This window comes from Lonchura striata, chromosome 3, assembly GCF_050655825.1.
Source record: "Lonchura striata isolate lonStrDom1 chromosome 3, ASM5065582v1, whole genome shotgun sequence".
NCBI lineage: Eukaryota > Metazoa > Chordata > Aves > Passeriformes > Estrildidae > Lonchura > Lonchura striata.
In genome coordinates, this window is record NC_140705.1 from 87188266 (window position 1) to 87210402 (window position 22137).

The 22137-nt window shown below is 49.0% G+C and overlaps 2 protein-coding genes and 1 long non-coding RNA gene across 8 annotated transcripts; 1 reads left to right on the forward strand and 2 right to left on the reverse strand.

Annotated features, from left to right (window-relative positions):
• Positions 1–46: 46 nt before the first annotated feature.
• On the reverse strand, positions 47–13672 carry ZC3H6 (zinc finger CCCH-type containing 6). Of its 5 annotated transcripts, none has more exons than XM_085575699.1 (12): positions 13531–13672; positions 9157–9337; positions 8752–8877; positions 7941–8196; positions 7598–7719; positions 7334–7450; positions 6311–6424; positions 5660–5767; positions 4929–5182; positions 3978–4480; positions 3348–3587; positions 47–2472 (listed from the first exon to the last, which is right to left on the reverse strand). In XM_085575699.1, exons 3-12 carry the CDS (start codon positions 8824–8826, stop codon positions 971–973), a joined length of 3291 nt encoding a protein of 1096 aa, XP_085431825.1. In that variant the 5' UTR covers positions 8827–8877; positions 9157–9337; positions 13531–13672; the 3' UTR covers positions 47–970. The 5 variants fall into 5 exon arrangements, with proteins under 5 accessions (XP_085431825.1, XP_085431824.1, XP_085431822.1 ...); XM_085575698.1 differs by lacking the exon at positions 13531–13672 and adding an exon at positions 13340–13472 and having other exon boundaries at positions 7598–7737; XM_085575696.1 differs by lacking the exon at positions 13531–13672 and adding an exon at positions 13049–13367.
• LOC146767987 (uncharacterized) lies at positions 13207–20505 on the forward strand. Its single transcript, XR_014953895.1, has 3 exons — positions 13207–13327; positions 18048–18138; positions 20370–20505. It is a non-coding gene; the product is annotated as an uncharacterized LOC146767987 (long non-coding RNA).
• FBLN7 (fibulin 7) lies at positions 16100–21467 on the reverse strand. 2 transcript variants are annotated; one of them, XM_077782004.2, is made up of 8 exons: positions 21328–21467; positions 19962–20121; positions 19702–19872; positions 19252–19377; positions 19031–19168; positions 18461–18598; positions 17336–17474; positions 16100–17220 (listed from the first exon to the last, which is right to left on the reverse strand). In XM_077782004.2, the coding sequence occupies exons 1-8, from the start codon at positions 21418–21420 to the stop codon at positions 16848–16850; spliced, it is 1338 nt and encodes a 445-aa protein (XP_077638130.1). In that variant the 5' UTR covers positions 21421–21467; the 3' UTR covers positions 16100–16847. The 2 variants fall into 2 exon arrangements, with proteins under 2 accessions (XP_077638130.1, XP_031360159.2); XM_031504299.3 differs by lacking the exon at positions 21328–21467 and having other exon boundaries at positions 19962–20389.
• Positions 21468–22137: the final 670 nt, after the last annotated feature.

Consider the following 22137-nt stretch of genomic DNA (forward strand, 5'->3'; position numbering starts at 1 on the left):
GTTCCCCTCCTCCCAGCTGCCACCGTATGCACATGGAGTCGTCACCAGGAATTAACTGTACCCTTTTTAATTGTTTTGTTAAAAATGTTGTCGAGACACCATGAATACAAGTACTGCAGTTACAGCCATACAAAAAAAGCAATACAAAGTAAGCAGCTGAATACAAAAATACGTTGAAATACATGAACACCACAATGGAACTTGGAGCACTAAATCCCAATCGTGTAGGCGTGGAAAAAAATTAAATAAAAACCTTTTTTTGTTTTCGTATTAGACAATGTAGTTTTCTCCACTTCGAACAGTTACTTTTGCTAGTTATGTACTTCACAATTTCTTCTATGTACAGCATAGAATAAAATACTTTTAAAAGATAAGACATTTTTCATCCTCAATATGTGATATAGTCTCTTTTACACTAATATTGACTGCAGGAATAAAAACTGTCCATGTCTTACATCAATTCATTGGAAAAGGAGGAGCGACACTTTCCTTTGAATTAATTTCCGTGAGGTTTTCCATCAGTTCAGGGGTTTGGCAGTCCTTGAACAGCATCTCTCCCGGGAATTAATGTACATAATATTGCTTGGATCTATACAAATGTGGCAATCGGATCTAAGTGGTGGTTGGGAAAGAGGCAGCTCACACATATACAGCTCTGGGAATTTTCCATGACTTATTTACAATGAAAGTGCTTTTCTCAGCTCTAACATGATCCGGGGGGATTGGTTTCATTTCTACAGGTCAATTATTAGTCTCCCTGAAATTGGAAAGAAAAAGGATTCTCTAGAAAATACCACAGCTTTGCAAACACTCGAGCGTACTGGAGAACTGCATGTGGTTCGGAGATTAGCAGCTGAAAAGTGGTGGGAATTATAATTTAAAAATAAATAAAGCCAAAAGAGGTAACCCAGGTACAAAACAGCAGAGAACTGCAATACCCACAACGGTAAAAAGACTCCAAAGCCATCTGCTAACAAAATGGGGAAGCAGTTGGATCAAAAGTCTTGAAAACATCTTTTAAGGATTTATCATCCGACTCCCCGTTGGGATCGCTCTCCGGGGCCTGCGTTACCTGTCCGGGCTGCCTCACCTGCCTGGGGTCGCTGTACTGTGGCCGGATTAATCCCGACAGAGCCTGGATTGGGAGATTATGGACGGCAGGGGCAGCGCTGGAGTGTTTAGCCTGAGATTTACTGGTGCTGTTTGCCTTGTCTGAAGCAGCTTCTGCCGATCCTTCTGTGGGCTTTTCCATGTTGGAGGCAGCCTTCTGCTGAGACACATCTTCCGCAAGACTCGGCTCATTTTTACTGGAATTTTTCAAAATACTTTTTTTCTGGTTCTCTCCATTCTCTCCCGAACTGGCTGGAGCCATGTCAGAGGATGAGCTGTGATCCCTGGGATCATACAAACTGATCCCACTCAGGATGGAGCCAGGAGTTCCCAGCCTAACACCACTAGATGATAATTTGGGTGCGTATGGTGGCAGAGCATCAGGGTCAGATTTTGGAGCTGTGGCTTCCGAGGACTGGGATGAGCTGGCAGCAGCTCTGGCAAGCCGGGGGTCAAACTTGGAAGGGTGAGAATCCTTCCCGACTCCATGGTGAGCATCTGCACTTGACAGTCTGTGGAGTCTGGGATCAACGTTCTTTTGCAAGCGAGGATCCCCCAGTTTGCTGGAGCTACTGGCATGGGAATCTGTGGATGGATCCAAGTAGCCACCCCGGCCCACAAGGCTGTTTTTGGCCTTGGCAGCGAGCCGGGGATCAGCTGGCATCGCGTTGGGGTGTGGATCATTCTTCAAATTTCGCAGTTTATTCAGTCTCTGGTCAGCAATGAGTGGAGGGAGAGGTAAATTGATGGAAGAGACGGGGTCAGGTTTAGGCAGAGGGATTGGGAGTAAGTCCTCAGGGGCCCACACAATGTGCTTGGCAAAGTTGGGTTTCATCAAGGTCACATCCATCTTGATGTGGCTGAACTGACGCAGCTGGGAGCGGGGATCCCGTAAGGTGACGCCTGGCAGAGGTTCCAAGGGAATGAGGAAAGCTCGTTCCCTCAGCTCTCTCTCCGAGTCCTCCTCGTCATCATCCAGCCCTTTCTGCTTGACCTTCACTCCAGTGTGGCTGTGGTGCAAATCCATCTTGGCCCCAGCCAGGGAGGGGCCAGGATGGCCACCCTCGCTGACCTTGTGCATCCGTGGATCGCGGGCCAGCCGGGGATCCAGGGACACCGACTCGGAAAGCTTCCTGGGATTAGGCCTTGGAGAGGCCCGGAGTCTTGGGTCAGCAGCCTGAGGCCCCACACCTTTGTCTTTTGCCAGCCTTGGATCTGTAGGCATCCCAAGCATGTGTTGCTCTGTGGAATGTTGTTGCCGATTCCTAAAGTTTTCGCTTTGTTTCTTTAAGGTTTTGAGGATTGATTTAACACTGCTCCCCTCTTCCTCCTCACTACTGGAATACCAGTTGACATTGTCATCTAAAAATCAAAGAAATGCCACAAAATTTAGATTATTCCAGCAAATATTTCTTAGAGAATCCAACACTCCCTAAGGGGAAACTCCTCAGTAAAGTCAAACGGAAAAGATCTAATATTAAATCACTACCAGTGTCATAAAAATCACAACCTCAAATGACCAAAATCCATTTAATCAAAGAAATGCCATAACAAAAAAAAAAAAAAAAAAAAAAAGACGTAGTGGAGAGACAATGCAACACAGCCCAGGAATGTCTCCATATCCATCAATATTAATTTGGGAAAGTAACCTGCTTTCAAACAATCTTTTATCAGTACTAGTAAAATAACTGTATCTAAAATCTCAGTCTTGATAGGGGAAGGAAAAGTAAAATGGCCCCTTGCACTGGTCTTTAATCCAGGTAAATTACAAATTTGCTGCCTTACTTAATCCAAATCCCAAAGTTTGCAGGAGAAGTTGAGATTCAGGAAAGGAAGAAATTACAGTATTTTATTTTAAAGGATATCAGAGAAGGAAGAATGCTGCTCTAGAGGAAACGGATCAAGACGTGCAAGAGGATCGAGGATACACTTCCAGTCCTGGCAGCAAGAAACCCCTCTGGTCCAACAAGGGATTTTCCGAAGTAATTATCAACCAAAGAACCTTTTTAAAAGTGCAACTAGATCCACAAATTATTCATTGGACCCAGGATGGACTGAACCTACATTAAGATCCTAGAACAGGCTGGGAAGAAGAGCTGAAAATACTGAGCTGCTGCTGCTGCTTTCAGTAACTATCCCAAATAACTGTGAAAAGTAACATGACGTAAGTCAACGTCAACCGATTTGCTGACCATGGCCATTAAGTATGATGAGAATTCCAACCAAATCCTGCTCACCTTCATCTTTGCTCATGGCCCTCTGGCCCTGGCTGCTGGCAGAGTCTCCATCCCGTTGGTGCTTCTGGCTGAGCCTCACATACAGGGCCTTCTGCATGGCCGGCAGGAAATCGGGCACATTGATGCCCTGGTTGTGGCCCATGTGGCCCCCCATGCAGTCTGACTCACTCCCGCCCGGATGTGACTCCGGAGCCATGAGGTGAGCCTGGTGATCTGTAAATTCTCCGTGCCACGCTCCATCTGCAGGACAAAACTCCAGTTAGCAGTTATCCTAGAGAAATGTTGACAGCTACAAACATGGAACAATGAAATGGACTGGGTTGGAAAGGAACTTAAAGGACATCCAGTTCCATGCCATGCCAAGGACACCTTCTCCTATCCCAGGCTAATCCAAGCCACATCCAGCCTGGCCTGGAACACTACAAGGATGAGGCATCCACAGCTTCTCTGGGAAAACTCTTCCAGGACCTCCACAGCCCCACAGAGAAGGATTTCTTCCCAATATCCCATTTCAACCTAAAGCATAATCTGACTTAACAACACAACTGAAAAGCATCAGCTGAGAAAGCCAGAACACTGAAGACATTCCAGGAAGTTTCTATCCAAAATTCATCCAGCAGATGTCCTTACCTCCAGAATTATTGGCTGGCTGGAAGTTGTGTACAGCTTGGTGGGAATAATAGTTGTCATAGAAGTCAGCCGGGTTCTGCATGGGCTCATACTCCCCGGGCATCTGCTGGTACTGTGGCCCCGGGGGGCAGTGATTGTCCCTTGGCATGTTCACCATGTGTCCCTGCACTCCAGGGGAATTGTAGGATCCTCCCATCCCCGGCGGGGTGAGGGGTGGCCCACCCTGCTGCCCCTGCATGGGCATTCCAGTCTGGTTCTGTGGGCCCATGTATCCTGGGGGAACGCCCTGCATGGGGGGGCTCTGTGGCATTCCTGGCCCTTGGGGGCCTCCACAGGGATGGTGCCCAGGAGAACCGGGGTGCATCGGGGGCCCGTTGTGTCCTTGGGACATGCCAGGACCTGGCCCTGGACTCGAGCCTGGATTGTACATGTGCTGGGAATGTGGGTCATTGCCCTGGAACGGCGGCCGCGGGGGAGACGCACTGTTGTAGAAGGTTGGTGGCCTGGAAGCAGAAGAAAATCAAGGAATCAAATTTTGGACCTACAAACACCAACAGTTGCCTCTCTTTGCCCCCTCCCATTCTTATTTGACCTGACATTGGATAAAATTCCCAAAGGAGCATTATTTTCCAACAATTCACATTCCTTAAATTGGCCAAACCCACATTTTTTCCAATATTTGCTCATCTACATCAGTTTTGCCCAAGAAAAATCCAGCTACAAAAGGACTGGAGCAGGGAACAAACTGCTCCAGCTGCAGATGGAGACACCAAACCAAGAGTCAACTTCTGGAAGGTCAGGCCTAAGTTCCTTTCTATGGAAAACATTAAATAATCCTGGTATCAACTATCTGGCAGATCCTCAACTTAGCCCAGAATCCTGACAGGAACAATGATTAAAGATTAAATTATAAATATCCAGGAGAGTTCTCCCCAGAGTTCCAACACCTACTTCTTCCCAATTTTGTGTGCCAAATCCACAGTGGGCTTCACAACGATTTCAAAAAGAGATGGGATTTTCTTATAATCTCCTGAAGGATCTTGGTAATTTTCCATGTCGGACTCAGAGAAGGGATATTGCTCGGGAGGGGTTGGCAGAAGTCCGACCCCTGGCGGGGGTTTGGGAAGTGGAACAATGCCCCGTTTCCGGAGTTCCTCCAGCTCCTTCTCATCTTCATTTTGGGGTTCCTCCTCATTATTCAAAACCTGGAACAAAGCCATGTGTCAAACATTTAATCAGTTTTCCAGTATTCCAGTTCAATTTCATCTTGTGCCTTTTACTGAAATATTATTTCCAAATTTAAATAACAACATTCATGTTATTTGCTACAATACTGCTGGATATTGACATCCAACTCAAAGGAATTCTAAATCCATTTTTGGGAGTTCTTTTCAGAACACCAAATCCCAGCCAAGAAAATATTTCTCTATTTGAGGAAGGAGTAATTTCCCACAAGTCCACTTCCTTCAAACAGGAGTGGAAGGAGTTATTCCAGGATTCCTCAAGTTTTTAGTGTTGGATTCACACCCCTTTTCTTTTAAGGCCTGGTGGGCAATGACTGGAGAGGAACTATCCCAACAAACCAGAGCTCAGGATTTCCCAGAGCACATGGAAAAGGCTCTGCCATCCCTTTCCCACTCCGAGTGCAGCATCCCGATATTCCCAGTATCTGGATCACTCACCTTATCCAACAGCTCCTTGGTTTCTGCAGTCAGGGGTGCGTGAGAAAATTTGCATTTATCTCCTTGATAACACTTTGCTCCTGTGTGGTAGAACTTGCAGGGGAATTCATGTGAGGAAGGAATTAAGGATTCCTAACAGTTTGGGAAGGTTGTAAAATCCATCTGATAGCTCGCCCTCAATTCATCAGGAATTCATCATTATGGTAGGAATTTTGGAAGTTAACAACAGACATACCTCTTACTTCCATTTAAAATTCTCCTAAAAATTACATTTCTGTGGCCTTCAGATTTAATTTTCCAATTATGGTTAAAAAGGAAAAGGTCTCAATTCTAGATGAAAACACCAAAATAATGACAAAAAGGAACAGATCAGGAGTTTAAAAGTGTGGATAAATGTATCTAAAATTCCAGGGATTTTATTTTCAAAAATGTTACAAATCAGTAATTTTATATTTGTTTTTTTCCCCTGAAGTATTTGAGAAAAAGAATCTTGTAATTAAACTACACAGTAGTTGGTGGAGTCTCTTAAAAGTCTCTTTTGAGATTTTAAGAGTCTCTTAAAATCTTAATAAATCATTTATATAAAAATAAATAGACATAAAATAATAGAAATTAACATTTCAGGCACATTTAGAAGTACTTTTAAAGGATATTGTGCAAATAAATGCAGTTGTCTCCTTTGGTGCAATAACCCTGTATGTAAAACTTACAGATTTCCTTTTTCTTTTCAATCTCTGCATCATGATCAAATTTACACTGTTCTCCCTATATATAAATAAATTAAAAAAACAAACAAACAAGAAAAAACCATTATCCATCTGAAATGCTGAGTAATTTAACTCCATAGTAAAAAGAACATCCTCCTCAGCTAAATTTAAATTTTTCATTTTTACCAACATTAAATTCCATTATAAGCAATAAAAACTGTAAATCGAAGGGATCTGGACTTAGAGAAAATTCCTGGATTGGAATTCAAAGGAATAGATGGAATCGTGACAGAAAACAATCCCTCTTCTCTGCCTTCACCCAGGAATTTGCATTACAAAGGCATTGAAATAATATTTTACTGAATTAATTTAATATGTTCTGTTATTCTTTAAGATTATTTTGCTGGATGGGGGTTCGGGTATTTTTTTAGGATTTATTTTCCTGAAAAGGACACCAAGTGATCTTTCAGTCCCTTCTAAAACTGAAGGTGGCAGCAAATAGCCATCTGAGCCAAAGGTATTAAAAGGCAGCAAGAAACACAACATTTCACTTTTATTTCTACCATTTGGGTAAGAAACAGAAAATTCCACTGCAAAATACCAAATAATCAAATAAAAGGGAGAAGCATTCAGTGGTTGTGTTTTCTATCAATCCCACTTTCTAAAGTTTAGCACCACAAAGTAATTCCTTCAAAGTTCCCAAATCAGCAGGAAATAATTTAACATATTCAGGAATCATTGCCTATTTAGATTCCAGACTTGTGAGAAATGATGTCATTAATAAATTATAATTCTCAGGGTAAGTTTAGGATGTTTTTATTAATAAAAGTATCAATTTTTATTAGAATTTAAATCAAAATGTGTAACAGAAGGGAATGTTTTTCCACAAATAATTCCATCTAGAAATCCTCAGCACATCAGAAATCAAAGCATTGAATTTCAACACCCAAATTTGCTAAAAATTTACCTTAATGCACCTCCCTTCGAGGAAGTATTTACAGATCTGTTTGCCCTTGTGCTCCACCGTGTGTTGGTTGATGAACTCCTGGCTCATATTTACCCATTTTTTCACTGGTTTGCCATCCTGGAAAAAAAAATTCCACATTTTATCCACTCCTCTTTAGGGCACTGGTGATGCAATATCTGCATCACCAGTGCAAATGGATTGGATTGGAATTGCAGGTAAAATTGCAGGAAAAATTGCAGGAAAAAGGATTGGAATTACAAGTACCTCATGGAAGCCATCAGATCCTTTATTGCCGCCCCTGCCCCTCCCACGATCTTTGCGCTTCAGTTTCTTTTGCATTCCACGCCCTCTTCCAACATTGTAGTTGTTCCCTCGTTGGGAAATGCCTGGAAAACAGGAATAACCTCTTAAAAGGATCACAGAAATTAAGGGAAAATTATTCTCTCATGGCATCAAAGAGAGACAAATGGAATAAAGTAATTTCCTCTCTTTCTATGGTTGGAAATGTTATTTTTGAACAACCAGAATATCCCAGGAAAACCATCCCTGGCATCTTCCCTCATGCAGGTCTCCACCCCAAAAATGCCACCAAACCCCCCCCCCTTACCTTTCTGGATCCCTTTCATGCCCTGTTTCTTCACTGGTTCCTTTGGGAATGGAGGTCCCAAATCCCCACTGGAAGTCTCTTTAGCTTGTCTGTACTGTTTGAGCTGGTCAGCAAAATCCTCATCCTTTTCCTCCTCGTTGTAATTGCCGAAGTTTTCATCACTGTAATGACTGTAGTTGTCATATTCCTTACTTTTGATATTTTTTTTATGCTGCATTTTCTGGGAACTCATGTAATTCCCAGACACGTGTCCATGCTGTAAGGAAAGGAATTGCATTAGGAAGGAATTCCATATTTCTAAACCCCACCCCTCCAAACTTCTCTAAAAATCTATTTATGGGGCTGTTTTATCAGATTTTACCCCAGATTTGCCTAAAAAAAAATCAATAATACAGGGAAAATGAGTTTTTCAGGAAAAAATAATTTTACTTCACCAGCAGAGAAAAGCCATGAAAATTCAGTTCCCAAAAAGCAGAATCAACCTTAGATATTGAAAAGTGGCTTTTCAAGAGTTTTTTTCCTGAGTCTAGCCTAAATCCAGTGCAGGCAATAAAAAAATTCCTTAATAATAAAGATTCCTTAATTCCTGTTAGCTGATGGAGATAAAACTGGCATCAGGCTTTTTTTTGACCACAGATCCTGCTTTATATCTGGGAATCTCCTCAGGGAGATGAGAAGTGGATGTGCTTCCAGAAACCCAGGAGAACAAGCATGGGGATGAAGCAAAACTTCCAAACCCACACTGTTTATATTTGTATTTTTGGAATTTCACCTCAATAAAGACATGAGAAATTAATTTAAAACTTCCTACCTGACTGAAGGAGGAATCATAATCCCTGTAGGAAGAGCTGCTGCTTTTTTTGTGGGGCCTTTCAGTGCGCTCCATGTCGGAGTCGTGGCTGTAGTCAGAACTGTCATCACTGGAAGGGGAGTTATGCTAGAAAGCAAAACAAAAAAGCTGGGAATTTTGAGGAAATCATCTTCTTTTCATAAATACAATGAGCAAAAAATGATAAATTTACATTGTGCATCTTATCCTAAAAACTCTCAAATCCGTCTGGTTCAACTTCCAAGACCTGGGCTTAACTTTGAACATTTAAGACTAGTTTAAGTTTTAATGGTAATAAAACCATTTTAATTCCTTTGCCAGTTTCTTAGATCCCTGTCCTGGACTAATCAAATCAGCACTTCCAAAATGTTGAATTTTTTTCCTAACCTTATGCTTGTCCCGTCTTCTCCTTTTGGATTTTTTCTTTTCCTTCTCCTTTTTGCGTTTTTTCCGGGATTTGCGGTGGCCTTTCTCATTTTTCTGTTTATCCTCCCCTTTTGCACCATGTTCCTTCAAATCCTCATAGGCTGCATCATCTATTTCCCCATCTTCCAGCTCTCCATCTTCCCTGGAAAAGGGACACCAGGAAGACAATAAAATTCCATGTTATCATCCAGCTCACCTATTACTGGAAAAAAAAACAGTTAAAGCACAGTTGAAGCAACCCCAGGCTTTGATTTTTGGGACAAATGGATATGCCAGGGAGAGGGCACAACTGCTGTATGACCTGGACTTTCTTGGAATTACATTAATGAAATAAAATTGGAACATTAATTTCCCTGAAACACTATCCCAAAAATCCAATTATGCTTTGACAATATCAGTTAAACTCATTCCCTCAAGGATCAATTAAAATATCCTCTTCCATAAAATACCTACAGAAAATGCTCCTTGGGAACAAAGTTGTTCCCATATCCCAGTTCCTATGGGAATTACACTCATGGATTTTCACTTTTGGGATGCATCCAGGACTGGAATAACTTTCCAGGTAAACCAGTCTCAGTAATACAATCCCTTGGATTGCATGGCAGATGGAAAATTACAAAACTCCTCTAATCTCTAAGTTCTTTTCACAACATCAGAGCATTTTCCAAGGACTGCACTTCAAGAATGTAAAAAAGGAGGGGGTGGGGGGAAGGAAAAAAAGGAAGAGCAAGGCAGAGGAAGGCAGAGCAAGGCAGAGGAAGGCAGAGGAAGGCAGAGGAAGGAACAGGAAGGAACAGGAAGGAACAGGAAGGAACAGGAAAAAAGAGGAAGGAAGAGGAAGGAAGAAAGAGGAAAGAAAACCCCAACAACTAGATAAATAGGGACTGAAAAGATAATGGTCAAATGTACCATTTCTTGGAAAGTAAGTTATTTTTCAAGGAAGTGCCAAGGCAGGAATTCTCTTCTGGTTTAACTGCTTTTATTCCCATTTAAATCCCAAACTGGAGCTGTTCACCAGGAACGGAGAGCAGAACCTCCTTTTCATGAGTTCTCCCTCTCTCCCACAACCTCCAGATACTTGGAGCTAGATGGATATGTGAAAACAATCCCAGAAAACATTCCCACTGTCTGAGTGGATTCCTAGAACATCTCTCAAATGGATCAGAACGGCACAGAAGACAAATGATCTTCCAAGGAAAAGCAACAAGCTGAAATCCCTGGGCAGTTCCACAAATATTTGGAAAAGGAGAATTTAAAAGCCCCAATTTTGGTATTTTAATTTAATTTCTAACCTTCAAACCTGGATTTTAGCTCCCCTTCCTTGACCTTATTTCATGTCATCCTTAAAAATAGAATTCCTTATGCCCAAAGCAGATTTACTCAAGAACATCCTTAAGTCCAAGATCCAAACCCAGGATGCATTTTCTGAAATATTCTGTGAATCTTCACCCTCAAATATTACTGAGGTATTTAAATTTTCATTCCACATAATTTAATTTAAAAATAATTTTACTTAGGGTTAAAATTCCCTGATGGCTAAAATGCCCCAAATTTTGATGCTAAGGTACTGCTTAAGAAATTAGGAATTAATAAGGAAAATAACTCCAAATAACAGAGAATTTTCACTGAGAAAATAAAATAAAAGCAGAGGGTGGCTGGGAGCAGTAAAAAGTGAAAATTAATTTCAAGCTATTTTCTGGGAAATCTCGCATTGATTTGTGTGTAAATAAACTCACTCCTTACCCTGCCGTGGATTTACCCAACAGACTCAAGAAATCCTCACAAAATCCTTGCAAGAAAAATCTTTCCAGGACCCCTGTGCTGGAAGGCTCAGACCCTTCATCACCAAAATACTGTCAACAACAGGAATTAACTAAAACTAATTAAAGAACATTCCTGTCTTGAGAAAACTGCATTAAAACAACTTTCCAAATTGATATATTCAAAGTTTGGACAGACAGAGTTTTGTTTTTTTTTTTTACTAAGTAATTTCTTTATCTTTCAACAGATCAGCTCAAATCAAAATATTAACAGAACTCCTACTGAATAAATTGATTGGGAATTGTGAGGTTGCCAGTGTGGGTGTTCCATGAAGTGAACTGGTCTTACTGGTCCTACATTTGCACACCTGATATAATGCAAAAACTTCGGAGTTGGGCCTATTTTGAAGTGAATGAACTTATTTTACTAAAGAGCTGAACTTTTAGAAGCAGCATGATCTCCCAGGTCGTGTGTATTGTTGCTCTTCACCTTATAAATTAAAACATTATAAAGCAACACTTGTAAATTAAAATTAATTAGGTTGTTAGGTGGCACTTATTGGCTCTATTTCACAATTACCAGTGTCACAACTGGTTGTACTGGTGGGAACAACTGGTGAGAAGATGAGAACTCCAAGCTGGAAAAACACTGCTTCCAGCACTACCCAGAGTCACTTGGGCTTGTCCTCAAGGATTTGAGAACTCCAGATAGTTTAAATCCCTGAAACAGTGAAAAGTCACAGCCTGATTGCAGAAACTCCACAGCACAGCTCTAAGAGATCTCAGCAGGTTCCTGGTGTGCACTTGGCTTGGAAAACAGAGCATGACACAACTTCTACCCTTGCCCAAGGACAAGCAGGAAGGGGAAAACAAGAACCAGGAGCTCTGGACTCTGCCTTGAACTTGCACTAAACCTCACGCCATTTTAGGGATCACTTCCTGAGGACAACCAGGAAGTGGAAAACAAGCACCAACAAGCCCTGACCCTTGCACTAAATCCCAGGAGCATTTCTCAAGGACAAGAAAGGGGAAAACAAGAACCAGCAGCTCTGGGCTCTGCCCTGACCCTTGCACTAAACCCGAGGAGCATTTTGGGACCATTCCCAATTTATAACACAGAACTCGTTGCTCTTTTCTCCAGCAAGGAAACAGTTTTGCATTTGCCCACAAGCCTTTTTTTTTTTTTTGGTCTGTTTGTTTGGTTTTTATCACAGTGTTTTCCAGTCCTCTGAAGTACCACAAATGGCTGTTGAGCTGTGTGGGGGGAGGCCAAGCTCCGGGAATCCCAAAACCCCAGCATTTTTAACTCCTGCAGCTTTGTCAGGAATGCTCAGGGTAGATGCAGGCTCAAGCATTGGTAACTGCCACCCTGGCACAGTATTTTTGGAACTAGTTAGGAAGGCCATAGCTGCCTGGAGGAAGGATTTGAATTTCCAGCAGCTGCAGGAGAGAAAAGGAGGGAGGAAAGGAGGGAGGGAGGGAGCAACAGAGGTCCTTTCACGAGGAACAGGACTCTGGTTTCTGCGCATGGGGATTGAGAGGTGGCAAAGATAACGTCAGTCAACCCTTAATCTGCATAAAAAAGATCCAGTTAAATGTGTAAGGTGGAATCTGGCAAGAAAATGACGTTAAATATGGCTCTAGTGAGAGATTGTGGTATCAACAAAAACAGCCAAAAATTAAAAACCCGCCCAACTCGGAGCACCCTTTCCTGCCTGAGATGAGAACAATGGTGACATTCAACAGACACCCCCTGGAAAGTGCAATTTATGGAAAGAATGGCAAACAGCCCCCCTTCCCAGCCAGAATAAATCAATGAAGATGTAAAAACGCATGCATTCCAAAAGGAAAAATTAAAACCTTGCTAAAAAAAAATGCACTTTTAATGCAGTGACATCCCCCTCCCCAATTTGCATTCCCCACCACCACCACCCCGCTCCAGCCTGAAGGTGACCTGCCCCCCAAAAACATCATTAACCCCCTCAGGCACATTAACAGAGCATCATCATCATCAGCATCATCATCATTACCAGCATCACCCCACTAAGTACCACCATTATGAGAAGCGGAGAGAGAGAAGAATGTTACTCGACCTTTCGTCCCCTGCATGTTGCCTGTCAGAGTCGGGCATGTTTGGGTCAAGAACTGGGTTTGGGGGTTTGGAGAACAGGCTTTCAAAGGCCATTGTGCCTGGCTGTGGTGTGGTGAGGAAGAGGAGGAGGGAGGTGGAGGAAGGCAGGGCCCCGCCGCTGCCCGCGGTGCGGAGCGGCGGGAGGAGGCGGCGGCGGCGGCGGCGCGCACGGCCGCGCTGGGGGCGGCTCGGTGAGGAGGAGGAGGAGGGCCGGGCCCCTCAGTGAGGAGAGATGATGAAGGTTTGCACTCACGGTTACTTAGTGAGACACTAACGGGCACTCAGCGCCCGGGCCCGGCCGCCCCGCGCGGGCGCTGCGGGGAGGCGGTGGCGGCGGCGGCGGCTCGAGCGGCAGCCCCGGGGCACAGGAGAGCGGGAGGACACACACACACGGGGGGAGGGAGGTGCTGCTGGCCGGAGATGGCGGCCCTAATTCTTCCTTACAAACATGGCGCCCGCGCGAGGCACTCGCACAAAATGGCGGCGGCGGCGGCTGAGGGAAGAGAAGGAGGAGAACGGCGGCACCAGCAGCGGCGGCAGCGGCCCCCGGCGCTTTGCCCGCACACGCTCGCTCAGCGCCCGCGGCCCGCACACGCCGCCGCCGGCACAGCGTCTTCCGCGCCCGCCGGGGCCGCGATGTCGTCGCGTCCCCTCACGCTGCCGCCGCCGCCGCCCGCCGCGCTCTTCCTCCTCCTCCGCCGCGGCCCTAGGCCCGCCCCTACGCGCGTCGCCATTGGCCGCAGCCGCCGCGTATCGCGCGCTAATTGGATTTCAGCCACGCCCGTCAACCTTGCGGTTACGTCACGCGCTGGCCCCGCCCTCCTCCGCTTCCCCTCGGCCGCCGCCGCCGTGCGCGCGCGAAGGGGGCGGGGCCTCGCCGCGCGTGGTGTCACGTGCCCTGCGTCCGTCACGTGATGGCGGCGTCCCCCCGGGAATGGTGGGGGGAAAGGGAGGGAAAAGGGGAAAAGGGCGGCGGCTTCCGCCTGGCGACAACCGGCACCGGCACCGGGAACGGGCCTGCCCTCCCGCCGCTGCGTCACGGCCGCCGCCCCTTCCTCCTCACGCACTGTGGGCAGCGCCCCCTGGCGGCCGGTGTGGGTGAGGGGAGCCGGCTCGTGCGTCATTAATTAGTGACAGTCATAATTAAACCAAGAGTATGTGTCCCCAGGGCGGGACAGAAGCAGTCCTTGGAGTCGCTGTCGGGCCCAGGGCGTGACAAAATCCGGGATAAAGTGGTTCAAAGAGAGTCATTTAATAAAAATGTAGTGAGCGAAGGGAAGACGCCTTTGTCAGTCACTTCAAGGACGTTTAATCAAACGTTCCCGGGAACAGTTACATTTGTATCCTGTTCCAGGCTGTCTCCCTGCCTCGGGGCTTTTCAGGACACGGGACTCGGCTTTTTCCAGTGTCAGCAACCGAATAAACTTTACAAAAACAAGGCAGAACACTCACAGGGATTCCCATGGTATTCCGAGTGCGGGGAGCCTCGGATCCTTAGGGGAAGAATCATCTCCCTTGGGCCTCACATACCTGAGCAAGGTAAACAGGACCAAGGGTCCAGGGATCATCAGGGAAATCAGGTAAATCCAAGGAAAAGGATGGAAAACAGCATTCCTGCAGGGACGACGTGGTGCTGGCTGGGGAACGTCATTATGGCTGCTTAGGACTAATTAGCCCCATCAGCACAGGTGGAACCCTGGTGCTGATGCCCACAGGACTCGGCATCATCTCCCCAGGCCATAGGCAAGGAAAAAAGGTATTCTAAATCTGGACTCGAAAGAAGAATCCTACATTTTTGGTTAAATATTCTGGGGTGAGAAATGGTGGGTTTGGGACAGCACATCCGGGGTCAGCTGTGCTCACCGAAGGGAAGCAGACACATTCCTGCTGTTTTTTCAGCTCCCAAATATTATTATCCCAAATAAAAGTTGTATTTCAAGACCGGAAGAGCCTCTCTCTGCAAATTCCAGCCTCAGGAAATCTGAAAGATGCTGGAGCGGCTGCTCTGGGAAGGGAAAAAAAATCTCCTTTAGTCAATTGGTATGGCAGCCAGAGGTTGAGATAGGCAAAGAGCCGTATTTAAACATTAGCATGGGCTGGAAGGGAGAAAGCAGCTCACCCTGGCCTCGGGAATTAGGAAAATGTCAGTTTGGGATCGTGCTGCAAGGAAAAGCCTCCAGAGTGTTGTCCAGGCACCCGTCTCCAGCTGTGTTATCCGGAGAAAGCAGCAAATGGAAACTATTCTGTCCTGTCAGGAGCTTGTCCTCTCCCAGATTACTGGGTTTTGGCTCCCAGATTGTGTTATCATCCCAAAATAGGGTCATAGCCTGTAGGAGGAGCATGTCCAGCCAGGCTGGGGAAGTGGCATGGAGAGGAGCAGTCATGCTTCTAGAAAAGCATTTTCTCCTAATTTTTGGGGTATTTTTTTAAGCACTTTTCTGAAGTTTTCCCTTCCCTCCCCCAGCACAATCCTGGGATACATTTCCCTGCCCATCTCCATGTCCAGCCAGAGCTCCTGCCAATCCAAACATCCTCCATCCACCAACAACAGCCCTGAATGTCTCTTCTTGTTCTACTGGAGAGATCCAACCCCTTCCCAGGCTCCTACACCCCCCCAAAAATCCAGGAGCTCGATCCTCCAGAGGAGACAGATCCATCTTGGGAAGCCTCTTTTTCCCGTGACAAGGAGTGAGAGTGGTTTTAGTGGGTGCAGCTCAGCAGGATGTAAGGGAGTAAATATTCCCAGGGAAAAGGATGCTGAGGGATGGGGAGTCCCAGGGTGAGGATTCCTTGGGGGGAAGGATGCTCCAGGCTGAAAATGCTCAGGGATGAGGATGCTCCGGTGGGAAGGAGCCCCCTGCTATCAGCCAGTCACTTCCAAACAAAACAAAGCAGGAAAATAAAACCATGGACAATAGGTTCTTGCCCTCCCAGACCCCAATTTCCCTTGGACTGCTCTGGGTGAGCATTCCCCCCCATCCACACATCCCTCAGGTGCTTCACTCCAGTGACATCCTTTACATCATCCTTTAATTGTACTAGATCCAATGGGATAAGGGGACATGCAGAACATGCACAAGCAGGAGGGTGAATTCCCCTGGGAAAAGCTGAATCCCAGCTCTTCCCAGCATTCCTATGCCAGGCTGGAGGCTCTGACTGATGGAGCAGGGAATATTCCCACCTCCACATGCAGCTGAAGCTCTGCTATGAGGAGGATCCATGGGGGATCCCAATTTGAGAGGTTTAAGGAGCAGGGATAGTCCTGGAATTCCTCCTTTGCCCCTCTTGCCAAGGAGGGCACCCAGCTGGATGTTCATGGAGTGTTCCAGCCCTGATCAATCCCACGGGATTGAGGCACCAGACCTCAATCCCTACAGGCTGCCAGGGGGATTCTCAGCATCCAAAGGGAAGTAGGAATGTGTTTTTAGGGAGCAGAACTGAGTGCAACAAGGGAGGCGAGCAGGAAAGGCCATGAGCCTCCCTCTCCCCACACACTTGGCTTCACTGCTTCCTAAAGGGAAAAACGGGAATTCAAAGGAAATCAGGGCCGTGGTTTCCATCTGCTGTTGTAGGACATCATCTCTCTGGGCTTCCCACTGCTTGTCCACGTCATCTGGTGGTGTAAATCCACCTAGACAGGTGTAAATCCACATGGGAAGAAGAACTTTGGGACAGAGGGTAGGCTGAATGGCTGCAGAGCAGCCCCAGCCCAGTCTTCCCCTGGGAGCGGTGGGATGCTGAGCAGGGAGCAGGAGCCACCCCTAAAACTCATAAGCCGAGACAAAGAGAGTGATTTTGGACAGGTGCTTGGCCTGGAACACCCGATCCAGGTACTCAGCCATGTCCACGTCCACGTGGATGGTGCGGGGCCCCTGCAGGCTCTGCACCAGCAGCAGCTCCCCGGTGTGCCGGTCCGAGCGCTGCACCACGAAGTGCCCGCGGTTGTTCCCGCCCACGATGCCAAAGCGGAGGCTGTCGGGGCCCGGCCGCCCAGGAGCCACCGCCGTGGCCATGCGGAACAGCGGCGCTGGGGTCTGGAGCTTGGAGGGAAGAGGGAGGTAGTGGAAGGAGATGGTTTTGGGGGCCTGGTGGCACGAGCGACTCTCCATGGGGCATGGGTTGCGCTCGCACTGGCTGCAAAAAGAAAAGCAATGGAAGGTTTTTTGGGAATGAGGTATCCATGCCCCCCGCCTCGCTGGCATTGGATCCGTAGGGATGACGTGCCATGGATTTTGTGCCCGGCACTTACAAGGGGGAGGTTTTGACGTAGGAGATGTTGCCAGCAGCCGAGGGACACTGTGGGGTGACACACTGGAATCCTCCCCCGGTGTTGATGCAGGTGCTCCCGCTTGTGCAGTTATCCTGGGATAGGGAGCACTCATCAATATCTGGAAAACAAGGGTGGGAAGTGGGGTCAGGGCCTAGAAGCCTCCGACTGAGCTCATCTTTCCATCAGAAAATAGGCAAAACCACCTTGAAACCGGTTAAACACAATCCAAAAAATATAAGAGCATCTCAGAATTCCATCTTGTCTCCCCAAGCTCTGCCCCAAGCCGGTATAGGTTAAGAGCAGCCCTCTGCCAGCAGGAAGGCAGCTGCTTTTCCAAACTTTCTGCTTGATTGTTTGGAAACACTGACCCTTTTTATTTACTGAACACCCGTGGGATGCCTGGCAGGAGCTGGAATGCAGAGGATTTGCTGGGAGCATTGGTGAGATGCCATGGAACACAGGGATATCAGGGAGGAATGGGGAAACAGGGATTTTCTCACCCTGAACTACAACAAATCAACACTTTCAGGGCACAAAAAATTCCCTGTTTTCCAGAAGGCTTTCAGCAGTTTTGGCCTCCCACCATTCCTACCTCCTGCACCCCAATTCGCTTGGACTGGGGGAGATGCTGCCACTTTCTGACCTGATCATGGAATTCTAGAGGTTTAACATTACTTTTGGTTCTTCCCAGGAATTCCCTGCTCCAGGAACATCCCCACAGCCACAGTGTGGTCATCTTCAAGGATGTGCAGACCCAAAGTGTCACTCCATCATCCAGAGAGGTAAAGGAGAGCAGAGAAGGAAAGGAAGAGGAGGAGAGGGAGAGGTGCAGCCATGCTTCCAGAAAAGCATTTTATTTTCATTTTTAGAAATTCTTTTAAAGCACTCTGGTGGAGTTTTCCCTTCCCCAGCACAATGCTGGGATTCATTTCCCCACCCAGCTCCACATCCAGCTGGAGCTCCTGCCAATCCAAATAGCCTCCATCCACTGCCATCCTGCAAAGCATCACTCCATCATCTGCCTCCCCTTTACACCAGCTTTTCCCTTGGATGTGGGGGAAAATGGCAGAGCACTTGGGACCAAGTGGATTCCAGCCTCCTCACCTTCACAGCTCTTGCCGTCGCCCAGCAGGATGTATCCGGCGGGGCAGGAGCAGTGGAAGGAGCCGGGAATGTTGACACAGGTGTGGGCGCAGAGCCGGGGTCCCCCTTGCTGCTGGTACACCTCGCACTCATTGAGGTCTACGGAGACAGGGATTCACCAAGATCTCGCTCCAGATTCCTGGGAAAACCCAAGGAGCAAGCACGGGCTGGAGGAGAGGGCATGAGGTGGGCTGGGGGTGGGCTGATGGCAGATTCCAGGGAATGGCAGCAGCAGCACAGCTGAGGGCTGTGGCCAGCGGTGTCCTGCACAGGGCAACACTGGGCCCAGATTGAACTCAGCCACCCATGGCTTGGATTAAGGAGTTGAAGCCTCCTGAAGGAGCTTGGAGCAGCGGCCGATCCCCCACTCTTTCCCTGAAGATATTCCAGAACCAGCTGGACACAATCCCGTGCTGTGTGCTCTGGGATGGTGGGGCTGAGCCACTGTGGTCCCCTCGGACGTGACTCCATGACTCTGTGAGGGGATCAGGCACAGAAGCAGCCCCACAGCCCTCCCTTACGGCGGCTCACCCCGGCAGATCCCATTGGAAGCCGTGCCGCTCATGTGGAAGCCGGGATCGCAGCTGCACTGCTGGGTCTGGGCGATCTGGGCACAGTGGGGCTGCCGGCTGAAGGCCGGGTCATCTGTCACGCTCCAGGTGGGAGGAGCTGAGGGAAAACGGCAGGATGGGCAGTTAGGATGAGGTGGGGGATGAAACACTCCCGATTATCCCCCAGCAAGGGTCACTCACCAGTCTGAACCTGGTACTGGCAGGTGATTCCGGTCCACTGCGGTGGGCAGAGGCATTTGAAGTGGTTGAGACCCTCCAGGCACGTCCCGCCATTCTGGCAGGGGCTGCTTGAGCATTCACTGATCTCTGCGGGAAAAGTAGTCACGTTCCATGTTATCTCCTTTTAGGAAGCAAGGCTCAGGAATGCTGCACACACCGGGATGCTTTGGTACCCTACAGCATGTCATAGCCAGGGTACCGTTTCCCCTCATCTCTCCCGCTGAGGTGCTCCATCTGTAATTTACAGTTTTCCTTAAAACAGAGAAATCCCAAAACCATGGGGGCTGCAGCATCCCTGGAACTCTGAGGGGTTGCTGAGATCCCTCCCCACTTTGAGCACACCAATATCCCCCTCTGTTTATATAAATACACTTTTCCGAAGGACATTCCAGGGCAGGCAATGAGCAGTACCTGCACAGCGGGCCTCCTGGCCTGTCCAGCTGCCATTGGCCTGGCATATCCGTGTGCTGGAGCCCAGGAGCTGGAATCCTGGATCACAGGCAAAGTGAATCTCGTGATCCACCAAATATTTGGTGCCAAACTTCCTCCCATCCACAGGGGCTTGGAGGGCAGGACACGCAGCTGCGAGACCATGGAAAAGGGGTGAGTTTGAAGCAGGCCCTATCCTTCCAATAGGGCTATTTCCCTGGAATACTGTCCCAAGGACTCACCAACAGGCGGCTCCGGGGTGGCCTTGGCCAGGGAGGCATGGATGGTGCTGAGGCGGTTCCTCACAGTGCGCAGCCCTTCAGAGAACCGCGTCTCCTGCCCCTTCAGCAGCTGCTGCATCTGCCGGATGGCAGCCAGGAGCTGCTGCCTGCTGAGGCAGCTCTGCGGGAACAGGAACAGGGACAGGGATGGGAACCTCCCTGTGCTGCCACTCCTCCCAGGAGCCAACCTGCTGCCCATGGGAGGAGGCTGGCACGGGAGCGACGCAGCATCTGATGTTTCCTGAGCACCCTGACTTTGTATTTTCCCCTGCATTTACCCAGATCGTTTTTTCCACCTAGACCTGCGCTCCAGGCAGGGCTGGGATCGCTTTGTGGGAGAGATGCTATAACTCATGTTTCATCTTGCAGGAGCTCCAGCACTGTCCCACTTCCACATGACAAAAGAAGAGGAAAACAGCTGTCTTGTGAGCTCTGCCGGGGCCAGGAACACTGGTGGGACTCCTGCCTGCAAACTGATCGCTCCCACGGGACTGACTCATGCCGGAGACGGGCACCGTTATTATGGGATTCCTGCGGAATTGACTTGAAACCGAGGAAAAAGAGCAAAGACGTTCCCAGAGCTCAGAAATCTGGGGAGTGCAGTGAGGAGAGAGTGCACAGGGACCGGGCTGGGGGCTATGGAATTCCGGGAAAGTGAGTGGAGGTGGTGGGCTCTGTCCCACCTGGTCGAAGTGGTTTCTTTCTCCCTTTCCATAACTGCACTGTGGAATGATTCCCGTTTCCAAAAAGCTGCTGAGGGTTGAGAGAGGACAAACACAGCAGCCCAAGCAATGCGCTCGATGGCCTCTGCTTCCCCGGGAGCAGGTTCGGGGGTCCCTGGCTGCCGGGGGGGATGAGCCCGGGCTGTGCTGGCAGCTCTGGAATACCCCGAGCCCAGAGGAAGGGAGGCAAAAGCAAATAGATGCTGGCGCGTCGCTGGCTTTAATAAACAGCTCTTTGTTAGCGCTGGGTTTAACTCCGTGAGCCAGCGCGAGCTCCAGCGGGATGCTGAGCCATCGCAAAGATGGAAAATGCCCCACCCCCGGCCCCCCCAAAAGGAGATTCTTTGCTCCCGGTGTGCTCGGGGGCAGCTCCAGGTGTGGGGTAAGAAGGGTGGAAAGAGCCCGAAAGAAGCCGCGCGCGCTTTGAGCGCGGCTCATGTGCCGTTTCAGCGCGGGCTGCGGCTTTGCCCACCTGTTTGCCGGGGCAGGAGCGCGGGCAGCGCTGCGGGGCTGTCGGGGTGCACGGCAGCGGGCAGCGAGCGGGAAGCGGAGAGGAGCCCCTTGCCCCCCCCCGAAGCCCCTCTCGGGGTCCCCGTCCCCCTCACCTGGGCGGCCGGCGCGGCCGGGAGCGGCAGCAGCAGCGGCAGCAGCAGCAGCAGCGGCGGGAGGCGGCCCCGCGCCCCCCGCGGCCCCGCCATGGTGCGGTGCGGCGCCGCCGCTCTCCGAGACCGGCTGCCCCGCGCTCTCCCCGCCCCGCCCGCACCGCCCCCGCGCTGCCCCGTGCAGGGGACGCGGCGCTTCCCCGCCCCGGCGCCGAGCCGGCCCCGCGCATCCCCCGGGACACCGGCCGGACTCCGTGGGCATCCATAGCCCGGGACACCGGCCGGGCTCTCTGGGCATCCACCCCCAGCGGTTGAGGTGCGGGAGCGTAGTTTTTCCCCCAGCAAAGCTGTTTCTGGTGCAGCCGCGAGCGGACACCGTGCAGGAGCCCGTCAAGCCCCGCGCTCCGGCGGGGCCGGGACCACCAGCGCCGGGCAGGGAAACCCTTTCCCAGCCCTGCACTCTCTCCCCAGCTCGGTACCCCGTTTTCCAGCTCCTGCACCCCATCTCAGTCACTGCATCTATTTCCCGAATCCCAAAATGCCTCATCCAGCTCCTGCAACCCTCCGCCCCCAGTTCAATACCCCCTTCTCCAACTCCTGCATACCCTCCCCAGCCCAGTCCCCTTTCCAGCCCAGTCTCCCCCAGGGAGAGGCAAGAGGTGCTGAGTCCAGTTCTGGTTGCTGCCAAGTAGCCCTAGCTATGGAAGCAACAGAATTCCCCCCAAAAGGAGAAGCAGCAGCAGGGAAGGGCCAGGCCATGGCTGGGGGGCTCCAGCCCTCCCAGGACCCCCTCAGGCTCCTGTTTCCCTGGTG